Source organism: Fistularia commersonii, chromosome 24 (genome assembly GCF_037954325.1).
Source record: "Fistularia commersonii isolate RoL2024-O1a breed Wild chromosome 24, RoL_Fcom_v1.0, whole genome shotgun sequence".
NCBI lineage: Eukaryota > Metazoa > Chordata > Actinopteri > Syngnathiformes > Fistulariidae > Fistularia > Fistularia commersonii.
The window spans coordinates 3,090,132-3,111,506 of NC_141307.1; the positions used below are offsets into that span (position 1 = coordinate 3,090,132).

General features: G+C 47.7%; 1 protein-coding gene across 1 annotated transcript in view; it reads left to right on the forward strand.

Annotated features, from left to right (window-relative positions):
* Positions 1 to 20,566, forward strand: part of fam135b (family with sequence similarity 135 member B) — a 35,282-nt gene extending 14,716 nt beyond the window's left edge. Inside the window, exons 4-20 of the mRNA XM_086171393.1 lie at positions 1 to 99; positions 2,865 to 2,935; positions 5,162 to 5,335; positions 5,864 to 5,990; positions 11,215 to 11,368; positions 11,467 to 11,516; positions 12,938 to 13,093; positions 14,231 to 14,304; positions 14,389 to 14,543; positions 14,628 to 16,416; positions 17,661 to 17,827; positions 18,330 to 18,421; positions 18,501 to 18,598; positions 18,797 to 18,948; positions 19,023 to 19,133; positions 19,217 to 19,330; positions 20,074 to 20,566. The exon at positions 1 to 99 is cut by the window's left edge and continues 41 nt beyond it. Coding sequence (XP_086027519.1) covers positions 1 to 99; positions 2,865 to 2,935; positions 5,162 to 5,335; positions 5,864 to 5,990; positions 11,215 to 11,368; positions 11,467 to 11,516; positions 12,938 to 13,093; positions 14,231 to 14,304; positions 14,389 to 14,543; positions 14,628 to 16,416; positions 17,661 to 17,827; positions 18,330 to 18,421; positions 18,501 to 18,598; positions 18,797 to 18,948; positions 19,023 to 19,133; positions 19,217 to 19,330; positions 20,074 to 20,279 — 3,789 coding nt within the window. The 3' untranslated portion in view covers positions 20,280 to 20,566. The remainder of the gene's footprint in view (positions 100 to 2,864; positions 2,936 to 5,161; positions 5,336 to 5,863; positions 5,991 to 11,214; positions 11,369 to 11,466; positions 11,517 to 12,937; positions 13,094 to 14,230; positions 14,305 to 14,388; positions 14,544 to 14,627; positions 16,417 to 17,660; positions 17,828 to 18,329; positions 18,422 to 18,500; positions 18,599 to 18,796; positions 18,949 to 19,022; positions 19,134 to 19,216; positions 19,331 to 20,073) is intronic.
* Positions 20,567 to 21,375: the final 809 nt, after the last annotated feature.

Consider the following 21,375-nt stretch of genomic DNA (forward strand, 5'->3'; position numbering starts at 1 on the left):
GTCTTCAGCCGCATCTTCCAGATCCTCTACAGGAACGAGGAGATCACCGTCAACACCTGCATGCTCTTCAGGGTCCACCTGTTGCTGGACGTGGAGCGGGTGAGTCACGCCGCTGACATTTACCACACACACACACACATACACACACACATACAGAGCTGCCTGCTGGTTATGAAGCGTCATAACAGATTAAACGTCTGTGTGACAGGTTTGTTTTTATGCCTGAAGCTCCTGCACCTTTGAAATATGAAACATCCTCCGTGAAAGCGTATTGATCCATCGTCTGACGATGCCTTTGCTTTCTGCTCCGATGTCTGTCGTCTGGGTATGCTTGAAAAAAAAAACCCAAAAACAAATAGTGAACAGGGAATGAGAAAGAAACAGCGGCATTATGTGTTGTAATCTGCAAAAAATGACAGCAGAATCTAAAAAAACATGAGCGAAAAGGCTAGCTAAGCTAATCTTGGGACCAACGGGAAGCCGTGACATTGAAGCAACTTTTTAAATATTACAATATAAATAAGAGGTGTTAGTTTTCAGCTTCCGATGCTCCCTGTCGGCGTTTCTACTCGAAGAACCACCGTTGTGGTGCTGCTGCAGGGTTTACCCGTTAGCCGCCGCCGCCGCTAACGCAGCTTCCTCCAAGGCTCGGTCGGTGGATCCAGGAGATTCCACTTTCTGATCTTTTCCTTGGAGATGCGGTGCAGGTTTTGGCTCCTGCGGTCAGCGATCGGACCTGTCGCTCTCTTATTGATACGCTGATCGCGACCTCGCCGCAAAATCCACTCAGATGGTGTGTGTGTGTGTGTGTGTGGTACTGAGAAGCGGCGTTAGCAAGAGGGATCCCTGCTTCGTGACGACAACAAACCTCTTTTAGCACGTTTTATTAAACGCAGACATTGATGTAGCGGAAGAGGAGATTCAAGGCGGATTTGATTTTAGCTGCAAGCACACACACTCACACACACGCACACACACACACACACACACACCCGCCCCAAGGCCCCCGTCTCATTAACCTTCCAGAGGTTATCTCCAGATAGCGGCGAGCAAAAATAGCCTTTCATTTCCACCCCAGCGTACGTGTGCATGTATGCTTAATCAATCACAACGTCAATATTTGACACAAGAGCACAGATATGTGTTTACTCTTGCATGTGTGTGTGTGTGTGTGTGTGTGTGTGTGCATGGGGAAGAACAGCGTCCAGTTCTCTATGAGACCTGACATCTGTGCCTTCCCTTCGAAACATTTCATTCTGTCCTCTCTCTTTCCTCCGCCTTTGTATTTTTTTTTTTTTTCCCGCTAATTCAAACAGCTGCTCTCCATCACACGTGCGCGCCCGTGTTCTCCGCCGCTTTGAATCCCGCCGCGGCTCCGCCCTGCGACCTACATGAGGCGAGGAAGACGCCCCAACGCCGCTCCGGCTCCGGCTCCGGCTCTCGGGGAACATCAAACGCGCCGAATCAGCATCACAAACGTTTGCGGGGTTTTGATGAGCGAAAAAGCGCCGCGACCAAAGCGCCCGGCGCCGCGGGGTTCCGCCTCTGACCCCGGGCCGCCGCCGCCACAAACGGCGACCTTTAATACTCTGCCGTGTTGCCGTGTTTCTGTGTCCGAGGCAGGTGTAGTGCGACACGGTTGTCTGGTTGTCATGGTGACCAGACATCTCCGTCTCCAAGGATCCGATCAGCTGTGATTCTGGAGCGATGAGACGGCGTGATGGGCGAATGTCACGCCGCAAAGTGGCCGGCGCCACATCTCCCACTCGCACGTGGACTGTTTGAATAACAGATAATAAAACCAATTTTAGAATTAAATCTTAGAATTGCACACATGGCCTACATCCTTAGATACACACACACACACACACATTTTGTATTGCAGTGCCGTGTTCTGGGTTGAAACGAGCATTACCACTTGCGCTGCCTCTTTAGCGATTTAGCTTTTTAGCATTTCTGTCAATGCTAACCGATAGCAATCACCTTGCTTGTTGGTGATTTATCCTCTTTTTTTGATATTTTTTACACAACGGCCATCAATAAGACAAAGGAGGAAAACGGAGATACTTTTTTATCCATCGACCGCAGAAGGACTTTCATGACGTATTAAAATCATCTACTAGAAAACAAATTTAAGGTTGTAGAAATTGACTGTGTGAGAATTTCTCTGAAAGTTTCCGTCCTTTCCTGACAGTCCTAAAGCAGTTTGTAGGTCCATTCAAGGCTAAATTGCTAATGCTAACACTAATGCTAATGCTAATGTCGGATTCGCTCCGCTAATCGAGTTCTGGCGATGCATCGGCCCGCACCAATTATTGATCCAGACGATCAGTTAGGGAGATCGGATTCTAATCGCTGCATTATTATTGATAAGGTAGGTTCCGGATTATATAACTCAGGTTCAGTGAATCTTAATTTGAAGTATGAATTCATGATCTGCTCCTCAGAGCAAAGCTTTCTCCGTCTTACTGAGGCCCTTTCTGATGTTATCATTGAAAACATTATGCTTTTATAATCAATTCTGTAATGCATTTTCTTTTTTTTTTTTTAAATTAGATTAAGATAACAGAATTATCCTTTGCAAATATTTCTAGATTCAACCTGCATTCCTTTTAAGGGCCTGTGGATATTTTAATTATTTTATTTTTGCTTTTTACTGTTGTGAATAAGAAATATCCTTTTGTACTTGTAAAAATATAATTCTAATGCTGTTATTTATGGAATGGTTCTTTTTGTCAACACTATGACTTATTGCGTACTAAATGATTTTTAAGGCAGATTAATATCAAACCTTCTGCATCACCACATTCGTTTCACACCTGTCAGTCACGCGTAACCCGAAGTGTTGTCCCTCTCCGGTGCAGGTGGAGGAGGCCCTGAGCGAGGTGGACTTCCAGCTGAAGTTGGACCTTCACTTCACCGACAACGAGCAGCAGTAGGTTCCTGCGACGCGTCTGTTGTGGAACGAACTCACAAAGCAAAACGGGTCTCTGAGTTCCCTTCATTCCCCCTTTGCACCGTGTTCCCTCAACCAGGTGTTACCTGAATTTTGTGAAGTTTGTTCCTGCTTTAAAATGACATCCCGTGTTTCCTCAGCTGAGAGTTTGGACTTTGGTTACTTGGAGTTGAGTACCTTGAGGAGGAATGGGAGAAAATTGGGTTTAGGGAAGAACCTAGAATTTCAAGGCCCATGGAGTATCTGGGTATACTCAGTGGAGGGGAGGATACAGTGGGAAAATACAGTCGATAGACAAGAGGTAGCCAAGGGTTGAGGGAACACACACCCCAGAGCGCAGAGTTCAGAGCACAGAGTTGTGGAGCATATGCTAGAGGGAACATGCAGTTGAGGTACATGGTTAGGGGAGTGTGGTTCCAAGGGAAGGTGGTGTCTCGCTAAGGGTACATTTGGAGGAAGTACCCTAGACTGAACAGAACTTTGGGTACACTCAGCGGAGGGAAGATGTGGACAAGGGTTGGCAGGACAAAGTGTAGAGGGAACCGAAAGTTAAGGGAGCATACAACTCAGGGCACAGAATATATGCCAAAAGGAACTTGGGGTCGAGGGGCCGTGGGCCCAAAGAATCGTAGCGGCAAGGGAACAAGGGCTCGGAGAACACGGACCGAGGAAACAGGCCAAAGAATCGAGGGAGCTGAAGAGTAGGACACTGTTGACAAACTTCTGTCCACTTGCATGTGTCGGACCGGTGATTTATATGTTATGTATTCAAAGTAAAAGCCTCCTGCTACATCACCGCCGTGTCATTATTGTAATAAGAGCTCTTGAAGGTCTGAACCCTGAAGTACCTTTCGAGTATCTCTTTGTGTCTGAGCGCTCACGTTCCCCGTGTCGTTTCAGTAGGCGTGTTCCCAGCATTTTGCGGCTACAAGGACATTCAGTCAATGTCCATGATAACGGCCGAGCACTGAGGTCCTACAGGGTTCTCACTTTTATTATTGAATTAACAAGAGAAAAAATCGGCTTCGTTTCCTTCATGTCCTCCTGTAACAGGAGATAAAATGCAGATAGAATCACGGGCCTCCTACAGCAGATGGGCGGTGAGCTAGCTCGGCGGGTAAACACGGACCCGCCGGCTGCTCAAACACGATAGACCGACGGCCGGTCCGCATCAGAATGAGCCGACGAAGGGTCAACGGAAGCAGCGAAGGACAGGGAGGTTTACTCCTAATACAAGAGGAAGTTCTGTTTCCTGTGCTGCAAATTCATTGATTTCGCCGAGCGGTCGCCCCCGCAGCGGCGCTGAGGCCGGGATTAAAATGCTCTCCGTGAGGAGACGCCCGGGAACACTACTTTTCTCAAACAGCAAGAACGCAAGATTCCACAGCGGTGGAAGTAACGGAATGCAAGTTTATGGGAAAGCTGCGGGAGTAATGCCGTAAAGGGAACAAGAGACGTAAGGTGGATGCGGCACGAGGCTGTCGGGCACTATGAGATGAGAGCTAAGATACCAAAGAGCTGAGGGTGTAAAGTCCTGTGGAACTGAAGGACAGAAATGAAGGAACGCTGGTATAAAGGGACAAAGACGGGGAGGAAAAGTCCAAGGCAAGGGAACAAAGAGCTAAAGAAATCCGGGATTTAATGTACACTAGCTTTCGGGAACTCTTGCTTTAGTCAATTGGTGCTGGAGAGATAGCGAAGATAACATAGCTAAGATAACATTGGTGGTCAACAAATGGTCCCGAGGGAACAAAGATCCGAGGAAAAGTTGTTACGGAGAGATGACGACTATGAGAGAATCACAAAAGAATCACGTCACACCGGGTCAAGGGAACACAGGGGCTAAAGAAATTCTGGATTTGATGAACCCGAGTTTCACCAAATGACTCGGCACGAGGTCGGAGGACAAAAGGACAGCGGCGGATGGGAAGGAAAAGAGGAAATGGTCCTGATGGAACTGAGAACTAGGGGAAAATTGGTATGAAGGAACAAGACACTAAGGTAGTACCCGGTTAAGGGAACACAATGTGGTTAAAACAACACAGGGAATCCAGGTAACCTAGTGCTAGGAGACCATAGTCCTTAGGGGATATTTTGCATTCAGGGAACTTTGGGTAAAGGGAGCACAGAGGTGAGGGAGCAAAATAAAATCATCAAAATAAAGAGTCCCGGTATCAATGTGAGTGTTTCCTCTCGGTTCCCCAGGCTAGCAGAGATCGCCACAGTGCCGCTGATCAGCAGTCGGACCCTCAGCCTGCACTTCCACCCGCGCAGAGGCCTCCACCACCACGTCCCCGTCATGTTCGACTACTTCCACCTGTCCGTCATCTCCGTTTCCATGCACGCCTCACTGGTTGCCTTACATCAGCCGCTAATCAGGTTAGCGGTGGCGGCGCGGGGCAAACATTAGCATGCCTTTGAAAGCGGACAAAGGCGCCTCTGGCGTCACTTCCTGCCAAGAGGCCCGGGTGACGACAGCAGGTGTTTTCTTTACACAATGAGATAAAAGAGGGCTTTCATTTGGACCGTCGGTAAACAGCCGGCGCGTGACGCTAACATCGAACACTGCTCGGGACTTTAATGCTAATAAACCGCACCTAAATCCCGCATCTAAATTTTAGCAAGAAGAAACGGCGATCTGCCTCGACCTTTTCATTGTTGACGAGTACGATCTCCACGATCCTCGCGGTCCTACTCAAGGAAAAAAAAAATCTGCTGTTTTGTGAGATCAACGACATTCCCGTCAGAACAAATGAACCAACCGGGAGCTAACAAAGACCAGACGTACCTTTCATTGTCGTGACGCAGGGTTCGATCCCTGCATTTTATATCCAGAGTAGGATTAGCAGTCTATTTTGGAGAAGTGTGAAAATTCCAACGGGTGATTTTTTTTTTTCTCCCCTTCAGCTTCGCTCGCACGGGGAAGGGCGCCTGGCTCGGCAAGGGCTCTCCGGAAAACACCGGCGACCCGTCCGACGTCCCGGTAGAGAACCTGGTTTTCGGAGCGGGTTACTGCAAACCCGTCGTCTCTGAGGTACGAGGAAGGTGTCGGATACCGATGAGATACTTGGTTGTTTAGTTAGCTAGTTAGCTAGTTAGCTAGCCATGATGTTTTTGTGTCTTTGGAGGGAGCCAAGCTCATCTGGTCCCGGATTGTGTTTATGCTAGCAGGTCGGTTAAGAAATCACCCTGTTTCTCTGAAACAGTCAGTTTACTTAGTTGACTTGGCGTTTTGGGGACATAGTTATCTAGCTGAACAAGTCACACGGTCGACTTTTTGGGTTGGTTAATGAGATTACTATTTAGTGAGTTGCTCGTCCTGGCGTGCAAATATGCTATTCTTTGCCTTTTTCATAGTGACCCAGTTGGCTCATTAGTTTGTCTGAACTTCTCATGGTCGCACCAAACTGACAGCCCTGACGGGGACAGCTTTTTTTTAACTTTAGTTAGCTTGTGAGTAAGTTAGTTAGCTCATGAGCAATGGGTTCAGATGAACTGAAAGGCTGGTTCAGCCTTCAGAACGGTTACTTCCCGTCGTCTTTGAGCTACGACGAGGGTGCCAGATACCAATTACGTGGCTAGCCGTTGCGTTAGCTAGTTAACCAGTAGAGATGTTTTTGTATCTTTGGAGGGAGTCAAGCTCATCTGGTGCTGGTTTTTTGTTTCCAGTTAGTTCGTTTGTGAGTTTATTAGTTAGTGAACGATGGCTTCGGATGAACCAAAAGACTTGTTCAGCCTTCGGAGCAGGTTACTGCAAACCCGTCGACTCTGAGGTACCAGGAGGGCGCCGGATACCAATGAGATAGTTAGGTGTTGAGTTAGCTAGTTAACTAGCTGAGGTGGTTTTTGCATCTTTAGGGGGAGCAAAGCTCATCTGGTCCTGGATTGTGTTTTTGCAAGCAGGTCGGTTAGGAAATCACCCTGTTTCTCTAGTTCGGCGTCCATTCACTGAGTTCAAAGTTCACCGTAGTGAGAGTTCAATGAGAGGCGGTCAGTTAGTTTGTGTGTTGGTTCGCAGTTTACGTAGTTAGTCAGTTGCTCAAGACTTGTTGTTTTATGTGTTTTTGTACCTTTAGAGGGAGCCAAGCTTATCTAGTCCTGAACTTTGAAGTTAGTTTGTTCGTGAGCTAGTTAGCTGGTGAGCGATGGCTTGAGTTGAACCAAAAGGCTCGCCAAGCCCGGTTGAGCCCGTCATCCGTCTCAAGGGTCAAAATGCATCTTTCCTGACGGACGCTCTCCTTCGTCGGTTCAACGAAGCATGGCGGACTCCCGCCGCCGTGGTTTCATGTTGCCCGTAACGTCCGCTTGTAAAGCGTCAGGGTTCCGCTCGCCGTCCCGGGTCCCTGCCGTCGTCACCGTCTTCGCCGTTAATCTTAATGAGCCCCCCCGCCTCCTGCTTTTTACTCCCACCCCCGGCTGGGAACTTTAATAAGCTCTGTGTTTAGACAAGCGGGTAGCGAGTGTGTGTGTGTGTGTGTGTGTGTGTGGTGACGAGGGGGGGGTTCGTTTGATCACAGTAATGAGTTCTACTCACAACCGCCACGTCCCAAATAGCTGCAGGTGAAATGTGCTCAGTCGACTCTCTCACCTTGATTTAATTAGACCTTCTACCTCCGGCTGCAACGCCTTTCCAGAGCTTCCCCTTTAAAGGCGTGATATTTCCTCAAAGCTGCGTTTCCTTAAATAAAATATAGGAAAAAAAAAAGGGAAGAAGAAATCAGGTTTTGAGTCCCCCGGTGGAGGTGGAGGATAATTGGAGTGCAAAACGAGGCGCTTTTCAAGTGAGGAGCTCCGGAGCGCGGAGAGGAAGAGGAGTTCCGCGTGAAAAGAGCGAAAGAGCGACTGCGAAATTCAATTCCGCAGGTCAGGCCGACGGCGCCGGCGGCTGAGAGGCGATTCACGCGACCGCTTAATCATCGAAGGATTTGTAAGTTATCTAAAAGTACTCACGGAAACAAAGCAAAGACATGAAAAAGTCGGAGAAACGGTTTGAAAATACCGGCAGGGAGATTTCCCAGAGGTCTTTTTGAAGGGAAACAAAATTGCCTGCCCTAAATGACGTTTTTTTTTTTTTTTTTTGGGGGGGGTGTCCATCAGGGATCCCACCTGGATCCTCTCAGTTTTTCAGTTCCTGCTCTGGTGACGGAAAAACGTGACATCGGCAGACGGAAAGCCTAAATGCTAAATGCTAAGAAAACCCGCTACATGCATCCGCTAATGGTATTTAGCGCTTTAGTGCTACGATGACCCCGCCCACTTTAAGGAGGAGCTACGAAGTTAATGGAAAACCTCCAGAACAACACGGATAGAAATCGACCAAAGGTCTAGATCGCTTCTAGATAAACCTGATAAAACACACAAATAAAGCAAAATCGGTGAGTAAAAATTCAAACGAGACGCCGGCTGTTATTTACTTTTAAAGCAAATAAAAACTCCCGCCGTCCTCTCGCAGGTAATCACCCCTCCTGGTTCAAAAAAGAAAAGAATTCTTGTTTCCTCGCTGACGGCCATGAGCAGCCGAGCAGACAGATGTTCCTTCCTGGATTGGCCGGGATTACAGAGCGGCCGCCATGATGACAGGGCCCGACGCCGCCGGCCGCGCTCCCGCTAAATTACAGCGTCTTCCACGGCGCTCCTGACTCTTTCTGGTTTTTATCTTTTCTCACTTTGAAAAACGTGAAAGAACAATAAACACAGAAAATAATCCGCCGCCGCACCGAGACGTTATTGAATTTAAAACGGACACATAAGGAGAGAATCGTGCTAGTAATTATTGAGTAATTCAGCCAAACGGAGCTCCCGACTCTTTGTTTTCTACAGGCACAACGAAATCTGGATTAATTATAGAAAAATACCGTCTTTAAAAGGGATCAGATTAAATAATCCCGTCTGCAGTGCTGAGGTTAAGGTTTCAATTGTGTCTGATGCAGGATCATTATTTGGATTTTATTATGATGTCATTTGTGCTTGATGGTACGATCAATGTGAGCGTAAGAGTGTAAACAAAGAGGAGTCAGAGAGTGCACGTGCGCACACACACACACACACACACACACACACACACACCTTCAGAATACATCTGTGAAGACTAAATTGAGCGTTGACTGTTTATGCTTTTATTTGGCAACTCACACGTTTTTCCTGTGACATCGATGGGTGTGAATGGAAAATAGGTGTGTGTGTGTGTGTGTGTGTGTGTGTGTGTGTGTGTGTGTGTGTGTGTGTGTGTGTGTGAAAACCCCATTTCCATCATGGCTGCCCATATTTCAATTGATGGCAGTTGATGTATGTGTGTGTACAGCGCCCCCTGGTGGACATTTTTTCACACAACAACTGATAGATAGAGCATATTCTTCAGTTAATAATAATAATGATAATTGAATAATATTATTTAGATAATTTATAATAGTAATAATAGTAAACATATTTCATTGAGGTGATTTGGTTGCTCAAAAATCAAAATCAAAATAAATCAGACTACTACAGACTACTAGATAAATCATAGGGGAAAATGTTTAAAGTGCCCAAAAAATCCAAATTGCTCTTATTTTTTTCCTGCAACTTCCAGTAAATAAATGCTAATTTCTAAATCACAGGCGATCACAGATCAATACAAATATTGTTAAATTCGGATGAGGGAGGAATTTACCTAACATTCCTGGCTCGATTCCCCGACTTTGACAAATAAATATATCAGGATGTTGGTGTGACGGATTTAAGAATAAGAATAAGAACAACTTTATTTATCCCGAAGGAAACTGTTGTGCCAGAGTTTCAAGTAAAACACAACAGTAATAAATAATAGTAGGAAATTGTATAAACAGTAAAAAAAAAAAAAAAAGATTGTTTTATTTTGCTGGTTTGTTCAGCTGGAGACCTTTCAAAATAAGAGGAATTATAATTTAGATTTAAATGTGGATAAATCCTCGCCCAAGGGTTGAAAACACCCCAATTTAATCCCAATAAACGAGACATTTCTGGTCTTCATTTGTCAGCGTTTGGGCTTCGGACGGAGATTCTGGGTCAAGGTTGCGTGAAGGTGAAGTTCAGAGACTCGCCACCCTCTGATCGACTTTACGGCCCAAAACCCGGCTGCGTTTAAGGGGCGCCGCTTTTTTCAAACCTGTCGTTTGATCTTCCATTTGATCTGCTGGGAAACCGGCTCCTTCAAACAGGAGTGTGTGTTTATTTACAAACTTTTAGTTTGTATTATTTTGCCCTTTATTTTAATTTACGGCATCCAGGACCATAATTTAACATTCGTTTTTATTATTATTATTATTATTGTTATCATTATTATTATTATTATTATTATTATTGCTGTTGTTGTTATTGTTATCATCATTATCATTATCATTATTATTTTATTAATATTATCATAATATTATATACTTTTATACTCATCTTAAACATGTTCTTTATTTACACAACCATGTATGCATGTATTTACGTATATATATTTTGCTAAAAATACACTTTAAATCTTATCATGTTATGAATTTATTTCTTAGTTTCTCCCTGAGAGGAATATTTCGTCATTTTCACGTCATCCCCGATTTGTTACGAAGTACTCAGAAGTACTTGGTCGTATCGCAGTAATTTTGAAATACTGTGTGTGTGTGTGTGTGTGTGTGTGTGTGCGTGTGTGTGTGTGTGTGTCAGAGAGCCCGACCCCAAAGGGTTTCAAATAGTTACTTTTAGTTTGTATCCTGTGTAAGAACAGATGAGTTTTGTCCGTCTCTTCGTCCGTCTGTCCTCCATCTTTCTCTCTGTCTGTCCATCCGTCCATCTTTCTGTCTCAAGACGTCTTCCACTTTCTGTCTTTCCATCTGTCTTTCTCTCCATCCATCCATCCATCGGTTTTTCCATCTGTCTGTCCATCTTTCCGTCTGTCTCATCTATCTCTAGACGTCTTCATCGTTCTGCCTTTCAATCTGTGTCTCCATCCATCTGTCTTTCTCTCCATCCGTCCATCAGTTTGTCCGTCCATCTGTTACTCTTTCAGTCCATCAGTCTGTTTTTTCTCTCGAGTTGCGTCCAACTGCCGGTCTGTCCATCTTTCCGTCTGCCTCATCTATCTCCAGACGTCTTCATCGTTCAGTCTTTCAATCCGTCCATCAGTTTGTCCATCCGTTTGTTTCTCTTCCAGTCCATCAGTCTGTCTCTCCGTCCATCCGGCGTCACCTCCATCTTTCCATCCCTCCGTCTCTGCACTCCGTCCTGGTCGTCTCTGACGTCCTCCCCCCTCCCCCCCGCAGGGCAGCTTCTACGTCCCGAGCGACTGCAGCGTCCAGCGCGCCCAGACGTGGCACCGCCGTCTGTGCCGCCTCCTGCTGGCGGCCCAGCGGGGCCTGCAGACCTACTCCGGCGCCCTGACCAAGGAGCTGCCGCAGCTGCAGCCGCTGGACGTCGGTGAGCCCGAAAATCTCCCTTCTAATCTTTGGATTTTCTTCCCGGATCCTTTTTTGGAGTAATGAGCGTAATCTGTGGAAACCCGCTTCTCTCCGCAGACGTTCTGCCCGTGGAGGAAACTCTGAATCAGCTGACCGTGGAGTTGCAGGTATCACCTCGTGGGAAGTTCCTTTGGAATAATCCCAGTCCCGTGTTATAAACTCAACAGGGGATTCAATGCAGACGCTGGGATTATTTAACACAGAAGTGCATAAATCGGAATTAGATAAATGCAGTTTAACTGCATGTTTATTTATTAAATACGAATCCCGATTCCAATGCGGTTGGGGTGTCGAAAAAAAACAAAAAATTCAGTTGAATGCGCTCCAAAAACTCTACATTCAATGTTCAGATTATGTTTTTTTTTTTTGCAGATATTCATCCGTCTTCTGCCGCTGCATGTTTATGGACTGTTGCAAACCCCGCTCGGGAAGATCCTCCACTCATTTTGACGCCCTCAACACATTCCAGCCTGGAAAAAACAGGCATTTTTAATTCTGTGTAACATAAACGTACCGTTATTGGTACCAAAAAGAGGCATTTTTATGTGAGGACGCTCATTTTTTCAGCTTTTTAAGTGGAATTCTTTACCGTTCTTGCTTCCTGTACAACTTGTCTTGCTCAACGGTCTCCGTGTGCACATCATAACGCACCACGTGCACTCTTTTACTCCGAACTCCACGCCCGATTTTGAACTTTGCGCCGATAACAATCCAGAAGGTCCTTTTCCTCTTCGGCCCGGAGGACCTGATTTGCGTTATTTCCAAAAACGATCTGATGTGGAGACTCATCAGACCGCAGCGCACTTCGGCTTCGCACGCCACAGTTTTAGCTTACGTTTGTAGACGCAGTGATGAACTGTATTTACGGATGACGGCGTTCGTCAAAGATGACGATTTTTAACGCGGAAACGTCCGAGGGATCGCGGGTCGCGGGTGTTTAATATTGGTTTTGGGCCTTTTAAAAAATTCCTATTGGTGATATCATGGACCGCAGATGATGAAACCCCTAAATTCCTTGCAATCGCATGTTGACTTTAAACCGTTGGACTATTTGCTTTGCTTTCGGTGTGTGTTGTTAGCATAAACATGCTAACAACACACACCTGTTTCCAGTTCCAAACAGGTCTTTTTTGTAATCATTCCCCGACTTCTCCGGCCTTTTGTTGCCTCTTCCTGTTTTTGTGGGATGTGTTGCAGGCATAACACTCAAAATGAGTTGCAATAAAAAAAAAAACATAAATCAGTTTGAACATTAAATATGTCATCTTTGGAGTGTATTCAACTGAATACAGCTGGAAAGTAATGTGCAAATCATTGTATTCTGCTTTTATTCATGTTTTGCACAACATTCCCACTGGAACTGGGAGTTGTATGCTTTTAGTCGTCCTCATGTTTTTCTACTTCCTCCTCCTGCTTGTAGATCATAATCCCAGATCTCGCAGACGTCACTTACTTTTCACATCCCGTCGCGCTAAAAGCCGAAATTGAAGCAAAGTGAAAGCGCGGCTGTATCTTCCGTGTGCTCCAGCTGCAGGACGGCCCCGAGAAGCTGGCCGAGCAGATCAGCAGGGACGTGGGGCGGCTCTGCTCCCGGCTGGCCGACCTTTGGGGTCGCTTCCTGGAGGGGGCGCTGCTCAACCCCCACTTCCTGTCCTACCTGGCCCAGGAGCACCACACGCTCAGGGTGAGGCCGTGGAAGCGCTCGTAGCTTCAGCAGCCGCCCAAACCTAACCCTTTTGTTCACATTGGGTTGGACAAAATTGGCTGTTTCTGGATATGTAGTGACAGGATTAGCAATGTAAAAATATAATGTGAATGACACGACATGAATAAATACATATCTTTTTGGGCTTTAAGATTGGCTTTTAGCTCTTTTAAATCAATCCCACGCTGGCGCAGCTACATTCATGTCAACTGGAGTTTGCCGTTGGCACAAAGCTAACAAAAAAAAAATTAAAAAACTTGCTTGAAATGAATGAATACATATTTTTTTGTGCTTTAAGATTGGCTTTTAGCTCTTCTAAAGAGTCCCACACTGAGTTTGGACAAGAGGTGTTGTAACTAATCCTTGTCTACTTTGCAACTCCAGAGGAAATTGGTAACATTGGGTGTTAGCATGGCGATAAGCTAGCGGTCGATGACAGATCCATTCAGCTACGTTCATGTCAACCGGAGTTTGCCGTTAGCAAAAAGCTAACCAATAAAAATAAAAAAAACTTGCTTGACATGAATAAATACATATTTTTTTGTGATTTATGATTGGCTTTTAGCTCTTTTAAAGAGTCCCACGCTGCAACACCAGAGGAAATTGGTAACATTAGGTGTTAGCATGGCGATAAGCTAGCGGCCGATGACAGATCCATTCAGCTACGTTCATGTCAACCGGAGTTTGCCGTTAGCAAAAAGCTAACCCAAAAAAATTAAAAAAAAAACTTGCTCAACATGTCGAAAACATGGTGTCAAATGTCTAAAAACTAGCTCAAATCCAGATCGAACAGAAGCTTCGTGTTTTCAAAGAAGCGTAGGCTTTAGCATCCTTAGCTTTAGCTCAGAAACCAAATGTGAGTCTCTACTCTGGTTCTACTGCGCCGGCAGGATTAGCACTTCCCTTGAAGTAAACATCCACAGGTGGGAAAACAGCAGCACGTTTACAATGAAGATCGAGAGGTTTGAAGGTGAAACCAACCGGGGACGTCTTTTGTCTTTAAACAGACCGATAATTTGACTTTACCCGCTTTATTTTATTCATCTGGGGACAGAAAAAGACGGCGGCGGCGACGTCACACTAACAAATGCTGTTCCTTCTGTCTGGAAACCGCAGGTCAGGAGGTTTTCGGAGGCGTACTTCTTCACCGAGCACACCAAAGAGACCTGTCTGACTTTTCAGGACGAGCTGTACGTATGAGCCGCAATTCGAAAAAAGGGTTGACGGAGAAACGAGATACTAGAGGGTAAGAGTATCGTCCCGTGTCGAATCAGCATCAACAGACACGGCCAGATCGCCACGGAAGTGCGGAGCTCAGACTACCTGACCAAGATGCCTCCTTTACCTGTCGAGTGCCTGGACATTGACGGAGACTGGAACAGCCTGCCCATCATATTCGAGGACAGATACGTGGAGTCGCCTCAGACAGGTGCGGGCATACGAGTCACCGCTCCTTTCGTTTTCTTCCACGAGGTAAATAAAAGACTCGCCAACGCCGTCCTTGTCTTTCCAGAGTGGGCGTCACTCGTGCCCGATCTGGCCCCCGCCGATGAGCGTCCCGACTCCGATCCCGCCTTCGTTCCCGTCGGCGGGATTCCCGAGAGCGACGCGGAAGCCGAATCGCCGGCGACACCCGCAAACCCGTCGGACGCCGACGACTGCATGGACCTCCCGACGTACGTCTCGCTTATCGGGAAGCGGAGCGAGGACGACCCCGACTTCGCCGGCTCGCGGAGTTTGATTCTGAGCCGGGAAAGAACTGGACGCCGTTTATCGGAAAACCCGGAAGAACTAAAAGAAGATCCGGTCGGAGTCCAAGCCAGCGAGGAGGTCGTCCTGGTCCTTTCGCCCGACCGCAGTCCCGCTCAGCGTCCGGCGGACGACGCCATCAAGATCTGCGTCCCCGCAAAAGACGGGAATACCAGGGAAGGCGAGGACAACGAAGAGGAGAGTGACGTCGCCATGCCCTTAAACCCCTTCATGGACGACGAGGATATTTTCCTCATCCTTTTACCCACCATCAGCGCGCATCCCACCACGTCGCCGCTTCCCGGCGATCTCCGAAAGGAAGCGACGCACCGCGGAGGCGTCGTTTGCCCGAAGATCATGAAGCGTTCGCCCTCGGTAATTTCGGACTCGGGTATCGAGAGCGAGCCCAGCTCCGTCGCCTGGCCGGTGGAGGCGGCGCCGAGAGGGCGACCGCTGGACTTTTCCAGCGAGCGAGAAATCCCGCGACAAGTTATCAGTCAGCACCCGGTGCTCCGGAGCTCCCTGGAAGGGATGCAGATGGAGAGCAACGGCAGCTTCCCCAGCGGCGGCATACAAGCCTCGCTAACGTCCATTAGCTCCCTCCCGTACGAGGAGGACCAGCAGCAGAGGAGGGTCAGCAAACTCACCAAGTCGATGTCGGCGCCGCAGATAAGCAGCCCGGAAGACAACGAGGGCGACCGGGCGCCGATCAAACAGGAAGCGGACGCTTCGGGTTCGCCGCAGCACCGGGATTCTCGCTCCCCGAAGGTCAAAGAGGACTCGGACGGGCGCGAGTCTTGTCTGGACGCGAGCTCGATGACAAACCTCGGTCCCGTCCTCAAGGACAGCGCCGCCTCCGAGAGGTCGGAGCGCTCGCGGTCGGAGACGTACCACTCGGTCTTGAGCGACACTTCGGAATTGTCGGTTTCGCAAGACGCCGTTCGGGCCGAGGAGTCTGGTTTCGCCGGCGAAGGGGAGCTTGTGACGCACCAGACACACATCGTGGCACCTTCTGAGGAGGGCGTCCATCTGGTCGCTATGGAGATGACGAACTACAAACCAAATGGCGAGGAGAGTGCGGCCTCGCGAGATGATCTTCTACACGGGGACGCAGACGTGGAGAACCAGGAGTGTTTGAGTTCTTCAAGAGGGCCTCTAGAACCTGATACTCCAGAGATCAGTGCCTCCGTGAAGAGGCCGAGCGACCTCGCCGGGCTAATAAACAACAACGCCACCTCGGCTTTGGACCGCAGCGGGTTCCCGGCCAATGGGAACGAGGCGTCGGACGGTCAGACGAAACCCCCCAAGATCCCCAACTCGGGCCTGGCCTTCGTCAACAAGAAAATGCTGGAGGTGGTCAACATGTCGGGGTCCTGCGCCCCGACCTGTTTGCCGTTCTCGTCCGTTCTCAGAGACTCCCCGTCCGTTAGCGGGATCTCCGCTCGCCAGGCGACCTCGCCGATCACCCACCAGCCGCTCGGCTCCTTCATCATCTCCTCCTCGTCGCTCAATCAGCTCAACATGGACGACGAGGCCAACGAGCGGATGCTGAAGTGAGTTGACGGTTGAAAGTTGCTAGAAATCCGGCTAGAAACGGTCGGATTATCCGCCTCTAACCGCCGGATGACAGGTAATCTCGGGGGAATCGACGTCCGATAAGTTCCACGAACCGGCATTCCGTTTCCCCCGTTTCCTCCCGGAGACGAGAACCCGCTCGTCCCCCGACGTCTTCGCCGCCGGCGTCAAGCCCCGTCGGTCGCGTCCCGTTAAACGCTTCCGCGGAAGGCAATAACGTCGTTGGGAGACGGATGCGAGGCCGGCAGCCGGTTGACGTCCTGTCACAGGGAGACGAGCGCTCGCCGCCGCCACGCCGTCGTATCTGTTTGTCCCCGAACCAAAAACAAGCTCGGATGATGCGAACCTGCATTTATCCTGTTAGCGAGCGGCAGGTGGAGCGGGAAAAAAAAAAAAGACGCCCGTTTGTTGGCGAAGTTTTAACTACCGCCGTCCCCTTCAGAGGATCCCAGGCTGAAAGGCCGCTTTATCAGAATCAGAAAAAAATTTATTTATCCCAGAGGGGAGATTGGAAGGCACGTGAGGGAGCAGTGTCCAGTTGTGAACATCAAAGAATAAAATAAAAAAATTCAAAAAAAAAAACAGTGATTCAATCGCTGGCTGCTGCCGGGCAGAGCGGGAAAAAAAAAAAGAAAATTTAATTTAAGTCGGGGAATTTGGATCAACTTAAGATACCAGTGAACTACTCAGGTTGTTCTCATCGGATTTACAATCAGAATCCGAATGGCTTTATTTTCCAACCACAAGGAATTTGCTTTGGTTGACGCCGCTAAACGGACAACGTGCATTAAATAAGAAAGAAAAACGATATCGGGGCATTCGTGGTTGGTTTTGCAAAAGTTGTGCAAAGCCGTGCAAGGTAATGGCCCGGTTTTGAAGTGATTCTCGCACCTTCTAAACTCCAAGCGTTGATTTCTCGGATTATTTCCGGTGATTTCCGTACGGTTTTCAGCAAACGCGTTGAGAATTCCTGGAAATCGTCCTGTTTATCAGGTAATTCCTCGCCAAACAATTGACGGATCACCGCCCGGCTCGCCGCGCCGATCGGTTTCATTTATTTACGAGCTTCAGTTTAAGCGGAGATGACTTTTTGGTACATTTATCAAAAACACACGCTGGAGGCGGCTCTTTCTTTTCCTTCGACGGGGCAAAAGAGATTTACTTACGGACGCGTACGAACTTATCGATCGCTTTAAAAACTCGAATGCCCGCTCGTCCGCAGCTTCTGCAAAGCCAAGGAGGAGATGCTGAGGGAGCTGAGATTCCCGGCCGGTCTGTACAGCGACCTTCCCCTGCTGGCGTCCGACCTGCCCTACTTCCCCCCCGAGGAGGAGGACGAGGAGTTCGACGACGGCATCCACCTGGTGGTTTGCGTGCACGGGCTGGACGGTGAGCCTGGCGCACGACGCCTTCTGTCAGCACATTGAGATGTGAGATAAAACCGACGGAAAAGGGGGGCAGGAAAATCGTCACGTCCGCGATTTAAAAAAATAAAGCGCTTGAAGCGTTTCAGAAATTCAAAACCAGGATGGAGGACGATTCGAATCATTTAACCCTTGTGTTGTCTTGCGGGTCAAAAGCGACCCGCTACCATGTTTAGCTGTAGAAAAAAACACCTTCACCTATTTTTTTCCAACTTAAAATTTTATGACTTTTCCTAAAGAGACCCCATAATTAGAAAAAGTGATACTTCTTTTTTGTTTATGTTTCCATGTGGGCTGTACACCGCTGGGGGTACAAAGATTGTCTTATGGGTCATTTTTGGGAGTAAACACAATGTTAAGATCGCGCGAGGGTTAAGTTTGCGGAAAAAATAAGCGTAAAAATCCGCTTTAAGTGCATCGTTTGGAGCTTCCTGGATCTGTAGCTCTGACTTCCTGTTTGCCTCCAGGGAACAGCGCCGACCTCCGCCTGGTGAAGACCTTCATCGAGCTGGGGCTGCCGGGATCCAGGCTGGACTTCCTGATGTCCGAGCGGAACCAGGTAGGTGTCGGGTACCCCGGTACCCCCCCGAGCTACACAATCCTGCACCCCCTCCTGACGGCGGCGTCCCCCTCTACAGACCGACACCTTCGCCGACTTCGACACCATGACGGACAGACTGCTGGACGAGATCATCCAGCACATCCAGCTCTACAACCTGACCATCGGCAGGATCAGGTGGGTCCGACCCGCTTTCTCAATCGGGTGCGGTACCGCATTTGACCACTAGGGGGCGCCAGAGCCCCTCAGCTGGTGCTCGAGCAACAGAGGGGAAAAATCCAGCTTAAATAATTATCAGCACTTTAGCAGAAAAGTGTAAATATCCAACCTCGTGCTCTACTTTCCCCACTTTTTCCCCGCCTCATCCTCCCGCAGCTTCATCGGCCACTCCCTGGGGAACGTCATCATCCGCTCGGTCCTGACGCGACCCCGCTTCCGCTGCTACCTGTGCAAGCTGCACACCTTCCTGTCGCTGGCCGGGCCTCACCTGGGGACGCTCTACAACAGCAGCGCGCTGGTCAGCACAGGTCAGCGCGCCGCGCCACCCCGGCCGCCACCTGGGCGGCGACACACCTAAACAAAGCTGTGTTTTTGCTCCCAGGGCTGTGGTTGATGCAGAAACTGAAGAAATCAGGCTCCCTGCTCCAGCTGACCTTCAGGGATCACGTGGACCCACGCAAGACCTTCCTCTACCTGCTCAGCCAGAAACCGGGTGAGCGGCCGTCGCCGAGACGTCGCCACGACGATGAATAGACGCCCTGGCGCTTACGCCGCGGCTGCTTCCTGTTCCTCCAGGGCTGCAGTTCTTCAAGAACGTGGTTCTTGTCGCGTCTCCGCAGGACCGATACGTCCCGCTGCACTCTGCAAGGATAGAGATGTGCAAAACAGCCCTCAAAGACAGAAACACAGGTATGTGTGTGTGTGTGTGTGTGTGTGTGTGTGTGTGTGAGTGATCAGCGGATTATTGATAAAATCCCTTCCATGAATATTCATCATTTGAAAAGATGTTGTCTCCTCTCCTGTTAAACAGCTAGATGTTGTGGATTGAATAACCAAATAAAAGAATTAATTGAATTATAAACAAATTAATAAAATAAATTAAAAGATAAATAAATAAGATAATAAACTTTATTGATCCCCGTAGGGAAAATTCTTTTGTCAGCGTAACAATAAATATGGATATAAATATAAAGATAGCAAAAGATGTCCACAAATAAATAGACAGCAGACAGAACAACAACAACATCAAGGATAAGAATGGACAACAGAATGGAAAAAAAAGGATAAATTAATAAAATAATGATTACAAATAATAAATAAATGAATGAAATAAATAAATAGATCAATAAACAAATACATATAGAAATGTAAATGCTTTTTTGTTTGTTTTTTGAACACTCAAAAGAGTCCATAAAGTGAACGCCACGTTTACCTGAGATCGACTTGATCACTGTTTTTATCTTCTTCCGGCTCGCTATTGTTTATTTCTCGACGTTTACGCGGTGGCGAAAGTGACACGAGCGTCCGCCGAAGCTTTTAAAGTGTCAGCCTGGATCTCCTCACACACACACACACACACACACACACACACACACTTTGCACACCGCCCGGAAGAAACGGGAAAATAGATGTGTTTCCCTCGGCAACTGCAGGCCCGGTTTACACGGAGATGATCAACAACCTCCTGCGGCCGCTGGTGGAGGCCCGGAGCTGCCGGCTGATCCGCCAGAACGTTTTCCACGCCCTGCCCAACACCGTCAACACCCTCATCGGACGCGCCGCCCACATCGCCGTCCTGGACTCGGAGCTCTTCCTGGAGAAGTTCTTTCTGGTGGCCGGGCTGAATTATTTCAAATGATCCCTGGAGCTAGCGTATATAACCGTCATGTACAGTGTATGTAAAGTATATAAACCCCCGGTGTCCTACGGGCAAAACGAAGGTATTTGGTTCGTTAGCGGACGATTTTCACGAAAAGGCGGAATCGGTGTATCGCTTGAAGCCGTGCGGCAGAAAACATCTGGTTGCAGATGCTTCTGTCGCGACTTTTCCCGTCGGAACCTCTGTTTTAGGGTCGAGATGGCGTTCGAAAAAGAAACGACGCGGATCGTCGTGGCAACAGATGCGCAGCATCCCCCCCCCCCCCCCCCCCGGATTGTATATTTATTTGTACAAAAAAATAGCTGTTCCTTTCTACGAAAAATGAATATATTGTTTAAAATTATTTATTTTTTATCCGCTTAATGTATCTATAGTGTAAACTTTGACGTGATCTTTTCCCCTGCGTTGTCATGGAACCCTGCGCAGGTCAAACCAGAGTCTCTAAACGTTTCCTGTTTTTTTTTTTGTTTTGTTTTTTGCGTTCGTCCGTTCATCGCTGAACCCCCTCGCATAAGGACGAATAACAGAAAATGTGTAATCTGATTATCAACCCGTACAAATGCGAAATAATAGAAGAAACCAGTAAAGTCATCGTGTAAGATTAGCGTGGGGGGTTAGATAGCGATGTCGAAGATGTAGCTTTAAAAGAATAATGTTATAATTAAATGAAAATAAATTTTGACATCAGAGCAAAGAAGTAGTATTCGGAGGAAAAGTCACAACAATAAATCTGTAGTTTTACTAGGATGCAGTCGTACTGTAGGGAGGTGAACTTAAGAATAAAATTATACACAGAGGAAAGTCAGATCAAGATCATCGCCATAATTCAGCGAAAATAATCCAAGAAGACCCGAGAAACCCTAAAAATACCATTGTAGTATTCAGCGTTTGTTCAAATTGTGTTACCAATGTACGTTTTGTTGTATCCTCACTTTATTTTCCTGATGTCGTGGCCAAGTTCTTAAAACCTCCCATGCTGGGTTACCACTGTTAGCTAGTTAGCTAAACACCGTGGCTTCTTAGCTGTGACTTACTAGCTAAGACAGCTAACACTTTGTTCGTAAAACAGCTCCAA